Source organism: Vulpes vulpes, chromosome 1, assembly GCF_048418805.1.
Source record: "Vulpes vulpes isolate BD-2025 chromosome 1, VulVul3, whole genome shotgun sequence".
Classification (NCBI taxonomy): domain Eukaryota; kingdom Metazoa; phylum Chordata; class Mammalia; order Carnivora; family Canidae; genus Vulpes; species Vulpes vulpes.
The window spans coordinates 55,232,994-55,248,098 of NC_132780.1; the positions used below are offsets into that span (position 1 = coordinate 55,232,994).

The 15,105-nt window shown below is 35.3% G+C and overlaps 1 protein-coding gene across 1 annotated transcript in view; it reads left to right on the forward strand.

Annotated features, from left to right (window-relative positions):
• Nucleotides 1-224: 224 nt before the first annotated feature.
• THEMIS (thymocyte selection associated) overlaps nt 225-15,105 on the forward strand; it is a 174,523-nt gene continuing 159,642 nt past the window's right edge. The window contains exon 1 of the mRNA XM_026013424.2: nt 225-530. Within this exon, the coding sequence (XP_025869209.2) occupies nt 440-530 (91 nt within the window). The 5' untranslated portion in view covers nt 225-439. The remainder of the gene's footprint in view (nt 531-15,105) is intronic.

Sequence of the window (15,105 nt, forward strand, 5' to 3'; positions counted from 1 at the left end):
TTCTTTCCTGGTTCAACAGCCACAAGCAGCCCCACCTCCAAACAGTGTGGCCCGTGCTGTGCATGCACACCTGGCCTCGCCACACACAGAGGGAGCTTTGTATCAACTCTCGTTTTTTTTTTTTGTTTTTTTTTTGGCATTGTCTGTTCAGACGTGCTTACCACGTTCCCCCCCCCCCCCATCCTGTTCTGCTTCAGTGTCAGAAGGAAATGAAGCCACAATGAGAACAAAAAGAGCTATCACACCTTTTGTCCCCTGCCTCCTCCTCCCTCCTCACAGTCCTCCCCACATCGAACTACTCCACCCCAGTTGGACTCAAGCGTGACATCCTCACCTGCCTGAAAGAGGAATGATAAGCCAGGACACCTGCCAACAAGTGACCCCCCGACGCCAGAAGCTTCTGTAAGTGCCAGGTCTGCACAAGACCTAAGCCAGAGCAATGGCATTGTCCTTGGAAGAGTTCGTTCACTCCCTCGACCTCAGGACCCTGCCAAGAGTCCTAGAAGTCCAGTCAGGCATCTATTTTGAAGGTAAGCACCCTCCCATCTCTTGGCTGGCAAGAAAGTGCTTAGAAGGCTTGCACTCTTGGGATCTGGAGGTGGGAAATTTTAATAGAAAATATATGAGTTCCATGGGAAGAAAGGTCATCATCACCCAAGAGAGGAAGTAATTAACTGACGAAGGGTTACGATCCAAGAGTGCTCCAGAGAAGAAGCGAGATAGGATTCTGGGGTAGGTAGGGAAAAGGAATTGAGTGAAGGTTTTTGAGGGTTTTTTTGTAGGCCTTCAAACAGTCTATCATGAATGGTGGATTATTTGTCTCTTCTTTGAAATGAGTGATTACTCCAGGAGTGGAAAGTTACTATTCATGTTTATGTTTCCAAAATATAAAAAATAAAATTTAGTGATCTTTTTAAAGCAATTATTAAAAACACAATGCTTAGGAAGAAAAACTAACCAGCCTCTTAATCACTTCACAATGTTGCTTATACCAATGTTTCTCTCACTTTTTCTGTAGTGGCCTAAATCCTAATTCCTTAAATAATGATGTTCTTATTTGAAGGTATAAAAATTAGTGTCTACCAATCACAAGATAATTTTTAAGAATCTATGTTGAAAATTCAGAGTTCAATTAAGATTCTCGAATAATGAGTTAGTGTGTTTTGATGTGACTTACTATGTAAATTCAGTAAGTAAGAGAATGATAAAACCTACAAAATATACCCTCGCATCTTTAAGGAGTGAGTTTGAATACACGCAAGACAAAGAGTTATTTTCTAGGAAAATACGTTTCTGGTCACAATAGTGGTAGAATTAGATCCAGAAGAACTACTGGGAAATTAAGTCAAAGAGCTGTTGGTAGGCAAATCTTTCCCATTCATAGACAAAGTAATGTTTTAGATATTATATTATATTATGAAATAAAGATTGACAACTGTCACATCTGGTTCAGACACACACACACACACACACACACACACTCACCTGCTGTCATCATCAGCTTAATGCAGAGTTTTGTTTAATTCATTTGTAAATTATGTGAAATATTTTGAAATCTATACAATATTATGAAATCTATCTTTGTTCCTAAGCAAGCCCCAAATCATTTTTATCTCATGGTTTGTGCTTTTGAAGCTTTGCATATGAAATTACAAAGATATTTTTTATTACTGTATATAAACTTTACTTCTCACTTAGTCTTTAACCCACTTGGAGGATGCTTCATGATGCAAGGTAGAGGGATCCAATTTTAGATTTTTCCATATAAAAAAACCTGATTTCCCAGGACCATTTACTAAGCTAGTCATCCTTCCCCAATTGTTTTGTGTTGCTACTTTAAATCTTATTTTGTACTCACATCTGGACTAGTCTGTCTCTGAAATATTTCTCCTATTCCACTGCTCTATTTTTTTTTTTTTTAGTTGTGCCCAAATCACCCTGTGAGTATAATGCTGGTTCTGGGCTAAATGTTAAAATATATTTCATGTATAGACCAGCCCCTTGTTTTTTACTCCTTTTTTCTAAATCGACTTAGCTATTCATAGACCTTTTAATCAGTTTTCAAAGAAATTAATTTGTTACTTAAGAAATCCTAGAAGAGGGATGCCTGGGTGGCTCAGCGGTTGAAGTCTGCCTTAGGCTCAGGGCATAACCCCAGGGTCCTAGGATCAAGTCCCACATTGGGCTCCCTGCATGGAACCTGCTTCTCCCTCTACCTGTGTCTCTGCCTCTCTCTCTCTGTGTATCTCATGAATAAATAAATAAAAATTTTTTAAAAAAGAAGAAATCCTACTAGATTTTGCATCAGATTGTAATGAGTTTATAGATTAACTTGAGAAGATTTGGCATTTTTATGTTGCCTTACAAAAGAACATAGCATGTCTTTCCATGTCTTTCTGATCATCTTCATTCTTTAATACTTTACTACTATGTTATACTTCAATTAAGAGACAGGAGTGTACATCTTGATGAATTTTCACAAAATAAACACATTTATATGTCACAAGTCACAAAATAGAAAATTACAAATATTATTCTGAAAGCCCTAGTTTGTGCCCTTTCTCAATTATTATCCACCAGCTTCCCCAAAAGTAACCATTATCCTGACTTTTGTCCATTTATGAACTTTATATAAATGAAAAATGAGGCAGCCCAGGTGGCTCAGCGATTTAGTGCTGCCTTCAGCCCAGGGTGTGATCCTGGAGACCCGGGATCGAGTCCCGTGTCAGGCTCCCTGCATGGAGCCTGCTTCTCCCTCTGCCTGTGTCTCTGCCTCTCTCTTTCTCATGAATAAATAAATAAAATCTTTTTAAAAAAAGAAAAATGATAGTATGTATTCTTTTTGGGTTGGCATATATGTTCAACATTACCTTTGTAAAATTAATCCACGATGTTCTTTTTTTTTTTTAAATTTTTTTTATTTATTTATTATAGTCACAGAGAGAGAGAGAGAGAGAGGGGCAGAGACACAGGCAGAGGGAGAAGCAGGCTCCATGCACCGGGAGCCCGACGTGGGATTCGATCCCGGGTCTCCAGGATCGCGCCCTGGGCCAAAGACAGGCGCCAAACCGCTGCGCCACCCAGGGATCCCAATCCACGATGTTCTATATAGCTTATTCCTTTCAGTGTGTATAATAGTCTCTTGGTTAACTATATCACAATTTATTTATCCATCCTATTGCTAATGGGCATTTGGATTATTTCCAGTTTGGAGCTGTTCCTAGTAACGTTGTCAGGAACATTCTTGTACGAGTATGTTCACACGTATATACACGTATGTTCACATTTCTGTGCATTTAGTTGGGTATATAAATAAGTGGAATTGCCATGTCATGTGGTACATGTATGTTCAGCCTTGATAGATAATGTTAAACAAGTTTTCAAAGTAGTTATCCCAATTGATCCATGTCTTTGGCAGTACTTGATGTTATCAGTCTTCATAATTGCAGTTATTCTGGTTGGAGTATAATGGTTTGCTCGTGGTTTTAGTTTGCATCTCCCTGGTGATTAATGGGGTTGGGCACCTTTTCTGTGTTTATTGGCCTTTTGGAAATGCTACTTTATTTATTTTTTAAGGATTTTATTTTTATGTAATCTCCAAACACAGCATGGGACTCAAACTCACAAATTCAATATCAGGAGTCACATGCTCTACTGACTGAGCCAGGAGCCCCAGAAATGCTATTTTATGAAGAGATTGTTCGTGTCTCTTGCTAATTTCTTTATTGGGTTTTATAAATTCTTATTATAGATTAGACTATATATATGTGTGTGTGTGTGTATGTGTATAGTACTGATCTTTTGTCAGTTACTTATATTGCACATATCCTCTCTTCTAGACTGACATTTCATTTTTTAAATGGCAACTTTTGATGATGGAAGTTTTAAATTTTAGTGTTAGTGTAGTTAATTTATAACTATTTTCCTTTTTGTGGGTTGTCAAAGAGATCTTCTTTATCCTAAATTCATAAAGATATTCTTTTAGCATCTACTCCATTGGTAGAGATCTGCAGTCTACCAGAATTGATTTTTTTGTTGTTGTTGTTGTTGAGATCAGGGTTTATTTTTTTTCTTCTATGGAACCAATTGGTGAAGTAACTTTGACTGAAAAACTACCTTTTTCCTACTGCCTTACTGCATTACATTAGTAATAGACAGTGTCCATACATGTGTGGGTCTCTTTCCATTCTATTCTGTCCATTCAACTAATTACTATCCTTACATTAATTTTACCTTCTTAATTAATACAGGTTTGGAACAATATACAATTTATATTATATATGATAATGATATGATAATGATGATGCTGCAAAAGCTGTGGTTCTAAAACTTGGTTGCACATGAAACACCTGGGAAATATAAAAAATATTGATGCTGGGTCTCTCCTCAAAGATAAGGATTTAATTATGTAAGAGATAAGGTATCACCAGCAGGTTTTGAAAAATCTCCCTGATGATTATAACATGCAGCCAAATTTGAGAATTACACTGTAGAATAAGTTCTTCCAATTTACTATTCTCCCTCAAGTTGGGAAGTTTGAATTTTCATATACATTTTAGAATTAACTTATGAACTTTCATAAAAGTTCTTTTGGCATTTTGCTCTTGGTTTAGAGAGAATTAGCATCACTTTACATCAAGTCTTCTGATCCATAAATCTGAGATAGCTACCTAGTTATTATACAGATCTCTTCATTTTATGGCTTTTCTTGTGTGGCGTTCTTGTACTTCCTTTTTTCTTAATTTAATTTTTTTTTCATTCCATTATAAATAGTACCTTTTGAAACTTTCATTTTCTTTGTTGTTTTTGTTGAATTCTAAAAATAATATCTTTAGATTATTTTGTATTTGTTATGTATGCATTCATGTGCTATATGAATATTGATGGATCTCATTTATTCTTTCCAATTATTGTATTTTTTTCTTCAGTAAAAAAACTGACTAGTGCTTCTACTATAGTACTGAATAGGAGTAATGATAAAAGGCCTCCCTATCTCATTCACAACCAGAGAGAAGATTTCAATAATTCATTTTGAAGTATGTTTGTTTTAAGTTAAAGAAATTTCTAACTTTCTAAAAATAGATTTTTTAAAATCATGAATGTATGTTTATCACTTATTCTTTCTGTGACTTTTGTGATGATTATATTTTTTCATATTGATTGATTTTTATTTTTTTTTAATTTTTTTTTTATTTATGATAGTCACAGAGAGAGAGAGAGAGAGAGGCAGAGATACAGGCAGAGGGAGAAGCAGGCTCCATGCACCGGGAGCCCGATGTGGGATTTGATCCTGGGTCTCCAGGATCGCGCCCTGGGCCAAAGGCAGGCGCCAAACCGCTGCGCCACCCAGGGATCCCCTGATTGATTTTTAAAATGCTGAATAAGCCTTTTCCCTATGGAATAGAACCAATTTGGGATCACTAAATATGGTTTACTAATTCTTATTCTTTTAAGATTTTGTATCTCTCTTAGGGAATGAAATTGGCATATAATTTTTATTTCTTCTAATGTCCTAGCCATATTTTTGTACTGAGTTATGTTGAACTTAATATAACTTTATGGCTAGAGTCTTTTTCTTCTAAAGTCATATTCTTATAAAAATATGCGAATTTAGAGTTACTTCTCATTTAAATATTTAGTAGACTTCCAAATGAAACCATTCCAAGCTGGTATTTATAACATAGAGATCTTTTTAATTATGACTTCAGATTTTTAAACAGTAAGGTTTCTTATCTATGAGCATAGTTTTTCTCTCATTAAAACAAAAACAGAAAACCTATCTTCTAGACTAGATACTAAAGTTCAATAAAATGTCTCCTAGACTAGTTCCTAGAATGCACACACACACACACACACACACACACACACACACACATATATATATATATATATATATATATATATATATATAGCTACAGTTGTCTTTCTTCTGTTTTCTCATTGGGTATCACTGAGGTAGAGGAATGCAAGTAAATATCAACAATGCTGATGAACTCTTACTAATTATAATAGCTTACGTTTTTTATTTCATTGGTTTCCTATAACCAATAGATATTGATATTAGAAAGTTTCAAGAGTTGCATCTCTTTCCTACTATGTTTACAACTTTTTCTTCCCTATCTTTATAGTGTAGGCCTGGCCTCCAGTGCTATACAAGCAGTAATGGAAATCCTTGTCTAATTCCTAATCATAAAGGAAATGCATCAAAAATTCCTTTCAGCTCAGGGCGTGATTCCAGAGTTCTGGGATCCAGTCCCACATTAGGCTCCCTGCATGGAGCCCGCTTCTCCCTCTGCCTATGTCTCTGCTTCTCTCTCTGTGTCTCTCGTGAATAAATAAATAAAATCTTTTTAAAAAAATTCTTTAAGTGTGATATTCTTAAATCGGTATTTAACCTCCACTAAATTAAGAAGGTTTTCATTCATTCCTACTTTCTAGGTGTTTTCATAATAAATAGGTATTGAACTCAATTTTTCCCTCGTTGATTAAGATAATAATGTACTTTGATTTTTTTTAGTCTGTTAATGTACATTACCTTTAAAGAATTTTTGAGTTGAGGGGCGCTTAAGTGGCTCAGTCAGTTAAGTGTCCGACTCTTGGTTTTGACTCAGGTCATGAGCTCAGAGTTCTCGAAACGAGTCAGTCAGGGGTCTACTGGAAGATATTCTCTCTCTGCCCCTGCCCTGTCACTTGCACACTCCTACATCTGCACTCTCTCTCTCTCTAAAAACTAAATATATAAATCTTTTTAAAAAAAGAATTTTTGAGTTGAAGAATCCTTTCATGTTATATATACATTTTCAAAATACAGTGTAGAAGTTTGATAATGTATTTAAGATTTTTGCATTTAATAATATTTGGTGGGTTTTTTTTTTAAGATTTAATTTATTTATTCATGAGAGACAGAGAAGCAGAGACACAGACAGAGGGAGAAGCAGGATCTCTGCAGGGAGCCTGATGCGGGAATCGATTCCAGGACCCCAGGATCATGACCTGAGCCAAAGGCAGACATCCAACCACTGAGCCACCCAGGAGCCCCTCATATTTGAAATGAGCCAATAAATTCATCTGTTTTCAATTTGAGGCAACACTAGCTTCCCAAAAATAGCTATAGAGATTTTTGTTGTTTTCTATTTAATGGGTAATTTGCAAAAACAAAAAAAAAGGCTTAAATTCTTCCTTAAAATTTAGACGAATTCTCCTGTAAGAACTACTGACTGACTACAGAATTTTTTGGGAGGAAAATCGGAATTTGATTTTGTTAATATGCCCTCCTTTTTTGCTTTTTTCATTGATTCCTGACTTGATTTTCATTATTTTCTTTCATTTTTCTGTTTGTTCCCTTGCTTATTATGTCTAGTATCCTAGGTTGAATCAGTAGTCATTTTAGAACATTTCTTGATTCTCTTGATTATACTTTAAAACTGTAATTTTTCTTCTAAGTACTTCTTTAAATGTTTCTAGTGATTTTTGTCAGGTAGTGTTCTATTATGAGGTTCATAGTACAGTTTATTCCTTTTCAATCTAATGACTATTTTATCTATTTACTGATACTATGGGATTTTCTTTAGGTATTCTTTTGCTTTTAATTAGTAATTTTATTGTATGTTGTTAGAAAGCAATAGTCTGTATTATGTTGGGGGTTTTTTGGAATTGATGAAGGCTTCCGTTACTTTATCGTATGAAATATATCCTACTTTGGAAGTATTTCACATGTGCTAAACGAAAGCATATGTTTTGTTGTTTGGTATAAGATTGCTCCATATATACCAAGTAGCTTGAGTTTTTAATTGTTTTGTCCCAATCTCGCTTTCACTGCTTATTTTTCATCCGCTTTACCTATCATTTGCTGAGAGGATTATATAAAAGAAATCCTTCAACAGTTGTTCACTTATCTAGTTTATTCCTCATTTCTGTCTTTTGTTTTTGAAGTTGAGTTGTTTCATGTTAATGAGGGTTATATATTCTGACCCTATTTTTATCATCTTTTTTTCTTATATTTTTTTAAGTTCTATTTTGTTGGATAATATTATTACCTCTCTAGTTTTCTTGTGAACTATCTTTTTCTAAGCATCTACTTTGAATATTTTAGTGTCTTTTGTTTTTAGTGCAAGGAAATATATTCTTTTTTTTTTTTTGAAACATATTCTTTATCTTCTTTTTGCTTCTGCTAATAGTATAGAAAATAGAACCAGATTTTGCCCATCTTGTGGTCATGACTCCATGAGAGGAGATTTGGGGGGAAGGAAGGTTTGAGGGAAATTGAGAAAGGCTGACATGCAGTTCACTCTTACTGGTTTGAATGCTCCCAACTTAACACAGGAATAATAGGCAGGATGATACTCTAATAACATGTTGCTCAAGAACTTATAAATGGCCTTACTGATATGAAACATAAAACTGTGGATTAAAGCTCAAGATTGTACCTCCTAGCTGTTCAAAATGAGAGATGATTTCATGGTCAACTTACAGCATTTGACATTTGCTACGTCCCTCTCTTAAGAAAAATAGGCTTCATCATAACCCTGGAGATTGATATGTAGATTAATTAAGCTGTTGTATGTAAAATATTTAGCAAAATGACGGGCCTGTAGAAATCTTATAGGAAATCCTAACCATTATTATGATTACCATAATGTTGGTATATAATGAGGAACACTGATCAACAATTTCTAAAAAAATAAAATAAAACTAATTTGAATTCCATTGCTGTTACATGTACATACATAAATTAAATATGGAGAAAAAACATTAAAAGTTAAAATATTAGCAATAAAAACACTCAGAGAAACCGTAGAAGAATATATTTAACTAGGGGTTTTTAAAAAAATGAAAAATTGAACTTGTAGAGTAGAAAACTTTCTTATTAAAAAATATATAAATGTGCATAAAATCATTAATAACAATAAATATAAAAGAATAAAAATTTTAAAATGGGAGAAATATATAAAAGACAATTCACATGCTAGAAATCATATAAACATTTTGAATTTATTAATTTATTATTATAAATTATATAATAATATAAATATATTATTATTTATTAATTTTTTATAAATGCAAATAAGTAATAAATCATTATTAATCCTCCTGGATCACAGATATTAAAAAGATTCACAAAACCTGAAGTCATGAATGTACAGAAATGAGAGAAGGCATGATCAGTGGGTATGTAAACCATTATAGACTTTCTAGGAATCAGTTGAGCAATATGCATCAACATATAATGTGAATTTTAGTGGGGAAAAACACAAAGCCCCTATCCTATTGGAGCCTCTATTCCAGTGAATGGGACAAATGACAAACAAATGCAAGATTTAAAATATATACAAGGGCCATGAAAGACTAAGTAAATAGAAAGTAAACTGAGGGGGACAGAAGGGATTTTTTTTTTTTTTTTTTGGTAGAGTGATTAAGGCAGGTATCTCTGATGAGATGAAATTTGAGCAGGGACCAGAGTAAACTGAGGAAATGAGCCCTTGCACATATCTGGGAGAACATTTCTGCAGAGACTGAGCACACGTAAACCACATAACGGCTTTCTTCATCTAATTGAGAAACTCTGAGGAAGCCAGTGAAAATGAAGCAGAGCAACGAGGGGAGGATGCTGGGAGATGTGGCTGAGGACGTGGGGAGGCACCGGTTCTGCAGGCTCTGAAGGCCCTGGCTATCCCTAACCTTCTGCAGGGTGAGGAAGCGGGGGGCGGGGGGGGGGCTGTATATAAGGTGGTCAGGGAAGGCCACTCTACACAGCTGATTTAGGAGCAGAGGCTCGGTGTTGAGAAGCAATTAGCCAAGAACAGATCTGGGAGATGAGGTTCCAGACTTATGAGTGAAAAGCTCATGTAAACATCTAGAGACCAAAAAGAGCTTGATCTGTCTGAGGAAGAGAAAATTACTCCTGTCACCCCCAACATATAGAAGAAAGCAGAAAGGAAAGTGATAAGAGAAGATAGATGTGCATTCGACAGAGTGGTTGTGGAGACCAGGGGAAAGGACCTTCCATGCTGGATACAGCAGTTCTTTATTGGTCACATGAAATAGAAATATCTGGTATTTATCCAAGCAGCAATTTCAAGCAGAGAATTGAAAAACCAGTTTTGGCTGCAGAGGGAGCTCACGGCTGGAATGCCCCATCTGTGACCTAATTGATCAGGACTTTATTTGATCATAAACTTCATCAGTTAAAAAAAAAAATGAGCACGTATCCTTATTATATGTATTTCTTTATTGCTATTGATGGCCATTCCAAAACACACACAGTAATAAAAATTGTAAGAGAATAAAGTGAGGATCAAATTGACAATATGCAGAATATATCATACATACTTAGAGCAGATTTTCCTCAGGTTGGTGGCTATCAATCTATATGTGAAATAATCTTCATAAATCTGATTTTGGCAGTTTCTTTAGATAGCAACTGTATGAAGCTGATGACAGGTTTGTACTAGGAATAGATGTGTCACTCTGCCATTTTCTTCTTGGTAGGCTCTGCAGTCTTCAACTCTCAAGTGTCTTTGTGAGCATCTTGCAAAGTTATTGTCTATTTTGTGAGAGCGTCGTTAAAATCAGGTTATAACAATTCTTAAATCAACTTAACTTGATGCATATAAAATTCATTGTATGGAAGTAATGCAAGTAAATGAATGGTTAGGACAATTTTTTTAAAATTTTAATTCCAGGGATCCCTGGGTGGCGCAGCTGTTTGGCGCCTGCCTTTGGCCCAGGGCGCGATCCTGGGGACCGGGATCGAATCCCACGTCGGGCTCCTGGTGCATAGATCCTGCTTCTCCCTCTGCCTGTGTCTCTGCCTCTCTCTATCTCTCTCTATCATAAACAAATAAAAAAAATAAAATAAAAATTTAATTCCAGTATAGTTAACATACAATGTTATATTAGTTTCAGGTGTACCATATAGTGATTCAACAGTTTCCTATATTACTCAGTGTTCATCAAGATAAGTGTGCTCTTAATCCCCATCACCTATTTCACCCATCCCCCCACCCACCTCCCTTCTGATAACCATCAGTTTTGTTCTCTAGAGTTAAGAGTCTGTTTTTTGGTTTGTCTCTCTGTCTCTCTTTTTTTCCCCTTTGTTCATTTGTTCTGTTTCTTAAATTCCACATGTGAGTGAAATCATACGGTATTTGCCTTTCTCTGATTGACTTATTTCACTTAGTGTTATACTCTCTAGATCCATCCACGTTGTTGCAAATGGCAAGATTTCATTCTTGAAATCTGAATAGTATCCCATTGTATATATACCACATCTTGTTTAAAAGTTATCTAGCTAAATTTGGGGGATCAGATGAAAGGAGGAACCCTGCTCTAGCACCATTTTGCCTCTCTCTACCATATTCATCTATTGATGGACACTTGGGCTGTTTCCATAGCTTGGCCATTGTAAATAATGCTGCTTTAAACATAGGGCTGCATATACAACACTTCAAGTAAGTGTTTTTGTATTCTTTAGCTTAATACCCAGTAGTGCAATTACTGGATCATAGGGTAGTTCTATTTTAAACTTTTTGAGGACCCTCCACACTGTTTTCCACCGTGGCTGCACCAGTTTGCATTCTCACCAAAGGTGAACAAAGATTCTTTTTTCTTGATTAGAACAATTCTTTTAGCGCTCATTTTTTGGAATTCCCAATCTGATTCAGTATAATGTAAACTATATATGCCATGTGACCCTCTGATGTAGGAATAAATTAGGATTTCTTAGTAGTAATTATTAGTAAGTTTGAAATTAAATATTACAGGGATGCCTGGCTGGCTCAAGTGGAAAAGCATGCAACTCATGGTCTCAAGTTGCGAGTTCAAGCTCCATGTTGGCTATAGAGATTACTTAAATAAATAAAACTTGAAAAAAGCTAAAATTAAATTTCAGAAAACATTTACATTAACTAGTAGTAGAGCTTAATTTTCTTATTTTATGTAGAAATGAACATGAATTGAAGCTCATATTTTCTTCTCTTATCTCACATCTGATAATACTTTATGGAACATGTAGCCGACTTTAGAGATCTGTGTTAGGAGATAACATAATTACCATCACAAATCCCAGATTAAAGCAGTAGGTAAGCCAGTTCGTGAATAATTATAATTGTAGATAACTTGACCTGTGTCATCATATCATGTTCAATTCTTTGAAAGAATAGTTTATCACCAAGGAACAAATTTGAAGAATATATATAAAAAAAAAAAACTAGCGTTCATTTATTCTCATTTTCCCTTTGGAGTACCTCATAGGATTGCAATTCCTGATTTTTATAGCCACAGGCCTTTCGTTAGCCAATGGAATAAGAATAGAAGTAATGTATATCATTTGGAGGGAAGCGTTTTACGAACCAGTTCATGATTTAACACATTTTATCATGGTAGATCATGTCAACATGGAGCCTTGGACATTTTAGGTTCCTAAATGACTGCAATTATTAGATAACTTGCCTTCCTCCAACTGTAGTGGACAAGTAGTGTAATAAGAAGTATACCTTTATTGTTTAAATCTCTAAGACTTTGAGACTATTCGTCATATGAGCATAACCTTGACTTTCCTGATTGATACAGGTTATGTTTATTATGATTAGAACTGTACTTATTATCAGTTAAAATAATTAGACATAGAGATATACACTGGAGAGTCCTGTAATGTCAGGAAGGTTACTTGGTAATAATGCTACTGCATGTTCATGGGAAAGTGAATTCACTGCTCTGTGGTCAGGAAACATTACCTGTTGCTTCTTTAACTACTCTCCGTATTGCTAACATTACCATTTATCACCATTCGCTTCACATATGTAACCATTTTGACTTAAAAGTTTGGCAAAACAGAAAGTTTGTTTGCATTATTATCATGTTCTAGTGAACTGGATTTTGAAACACTTCTTTTTCTGCTTTACAGAAATAGTGCACACACGTGGCTAGCGAATTGGAAAATGCAGAAACGCAAAATTATCAATGACTTCATCAGAGAAATACTATTAATATTTTGATGTATTCTCTTCTAATTTTTATGAAATTCTGAGTTAACTTTTTAAAAAGAGAAAAATTGATGCCAAAATACCTTTCCCCATATTTTGTTCCCCACCACCCCCCTCAAGCTCCTACCCCCTTGGTTCAAGCCACCATAACTTATTAACAGGATTATCAAAATACACACTTAATTGGCCTCCATGTTTCTACTCTTTCATACCTAAAATTTATTGTCAGCATAACATCCAGAGTCACCCTTTGAAGTCGTACATCTGATTATGCCACTCGGTTAAAAAGCTTCCGGTGGCTCTCCATTTTTCCTTAAAATAAAAAATTTACAGTGGGTAACAAGGCCCTGCATTTGTTTATCCTTGCTCCCATTATTTAACTGAGTTCTTTGTTTACCAGTCTTCTCCTTCCAGCCACATCAGCTTCTTCACTATTCCTCAAACTTGAGGGTATGCTCCTGACATAGAGCTTTGCTCATGCTCTTCCCGTGGGCTGGCAAGTTCTTCTACCAGAAGTCATCTCGGCTAACTCCTTTATCTGTGAGACTTACCCTGCTCACCCTATATGATACTGCAAATTTTCTACCTTCCTCCCCTATACTCCCTATCCTTCTTATGTTTTTCGTTTTATTTGTAGCAAAACACCTATCTCTTTCTTACGTTCCTATGTAAGTTATTTGTTGTTTGTTTTTCTGTCTTTTTCTATGAGGTTTTTCTCACAGTTTATTTGAGGTATAATATTCTAAACTGTAAAATTCACCCATTGTAAGTGTACAATTAAATGATTTTTTGGTAACATAGAGTTGTGCAGCCACCACCGATGGTAGGCCATTTCCATCTCCTCAAAGAAGTCTCTTTGCCAATAACTGTCACTTGCATTTCCAGCCCCAGGCAACCATTGATCTGCTTTGTGTCTATAAATTTGCCCTTCCCTGACATTTCGTATAAAATAAATCATATAATATACAGTCTTTTGCATCTGGCTCTTTTTACTTAGCATAATGTTTTTGAGGTTCATCCATGTTGTAGCATGTGTAGGTATTTTGCTCCTTTTTATTGCTAAATAGTATTTTATTGTGTGGATATACTACCTTTGTTGATCCAACACCAGTTAAAGGACACTTGTATTATTCCCTTCTGGGGATATTATAAATAATGTATCATTTTACATTTACATTTAGAATGTGTTATGATTTTAGTTTCTCCAAATCCTTACTGAAACTTGGTATAGTCTTTTACATTATGCTCAATAGTATCTCATTGCATTTTTAATTTGAGTTTTCTTATGACAAATGGTGAACATTTTTTTCCTGCACTTAATAGCAACTTGTCCTTCTCTAAAAATGAAATATCTCTTCAAATTGTTTGCCCATCTTTGTTTGTCTTCTTGTTACTGAGTTATAAAAATTATTTCTGTATTCTGATATACAATTGCAAATATTTTCTTTCCTTCTGTGGTTTGTCTTTCCATTTTCTTAATGTTATCTTTTGAAGCAAAAAGATTTTAAATGTTGATGGAGTCTAATTTATCAATTTTTTTTTCTTTAAGGCTCCTGCTTTTATTCTCATGTTACTAACCCAAGATCACAAAAGTCTCTTCCTGTGCTTTGTGTTGGGGGAGTTCCCCAAATAACCCTTGGCTCTGATGATTTTTTAGAAATACAGAGCGCGGTAAAGCTGTTATACTCAGAGTTGTGGCAGATTACAGGGAAGGGATACAGATTAAAGTCAGCAAAGGAAAAGGCTTGTAGGGCACCAGTTGTCCTCTCCTAGTGGAGATAATATGGAGTATGCTTAATTCTCTTAGCACTAATATGTCACAACGCAAAGTATTTGTAATTTAGGGAAATTCATCTGTGCCTTTGTGTCTCGGGTTCTTATTGGAGCAGTAACACAGGCATGGAGTATTTGTGTAACAGACTCTTAGCGACTGAGTCTCCAGCCTCTCCAAGACGTCAAGTCTAATCCAGGACTCATGTGAATAAAAACAGGCATTCACCATAAAATCACATTGTTATCGTACGCTATCTGGTCTAGTCCAATAACCCAGATATACAGAAATACTGTTTTCTAGCAAGGCATTCCAAGGAGTTAGGTGTTAGCTCTTAGAAGTCTGTCAAAG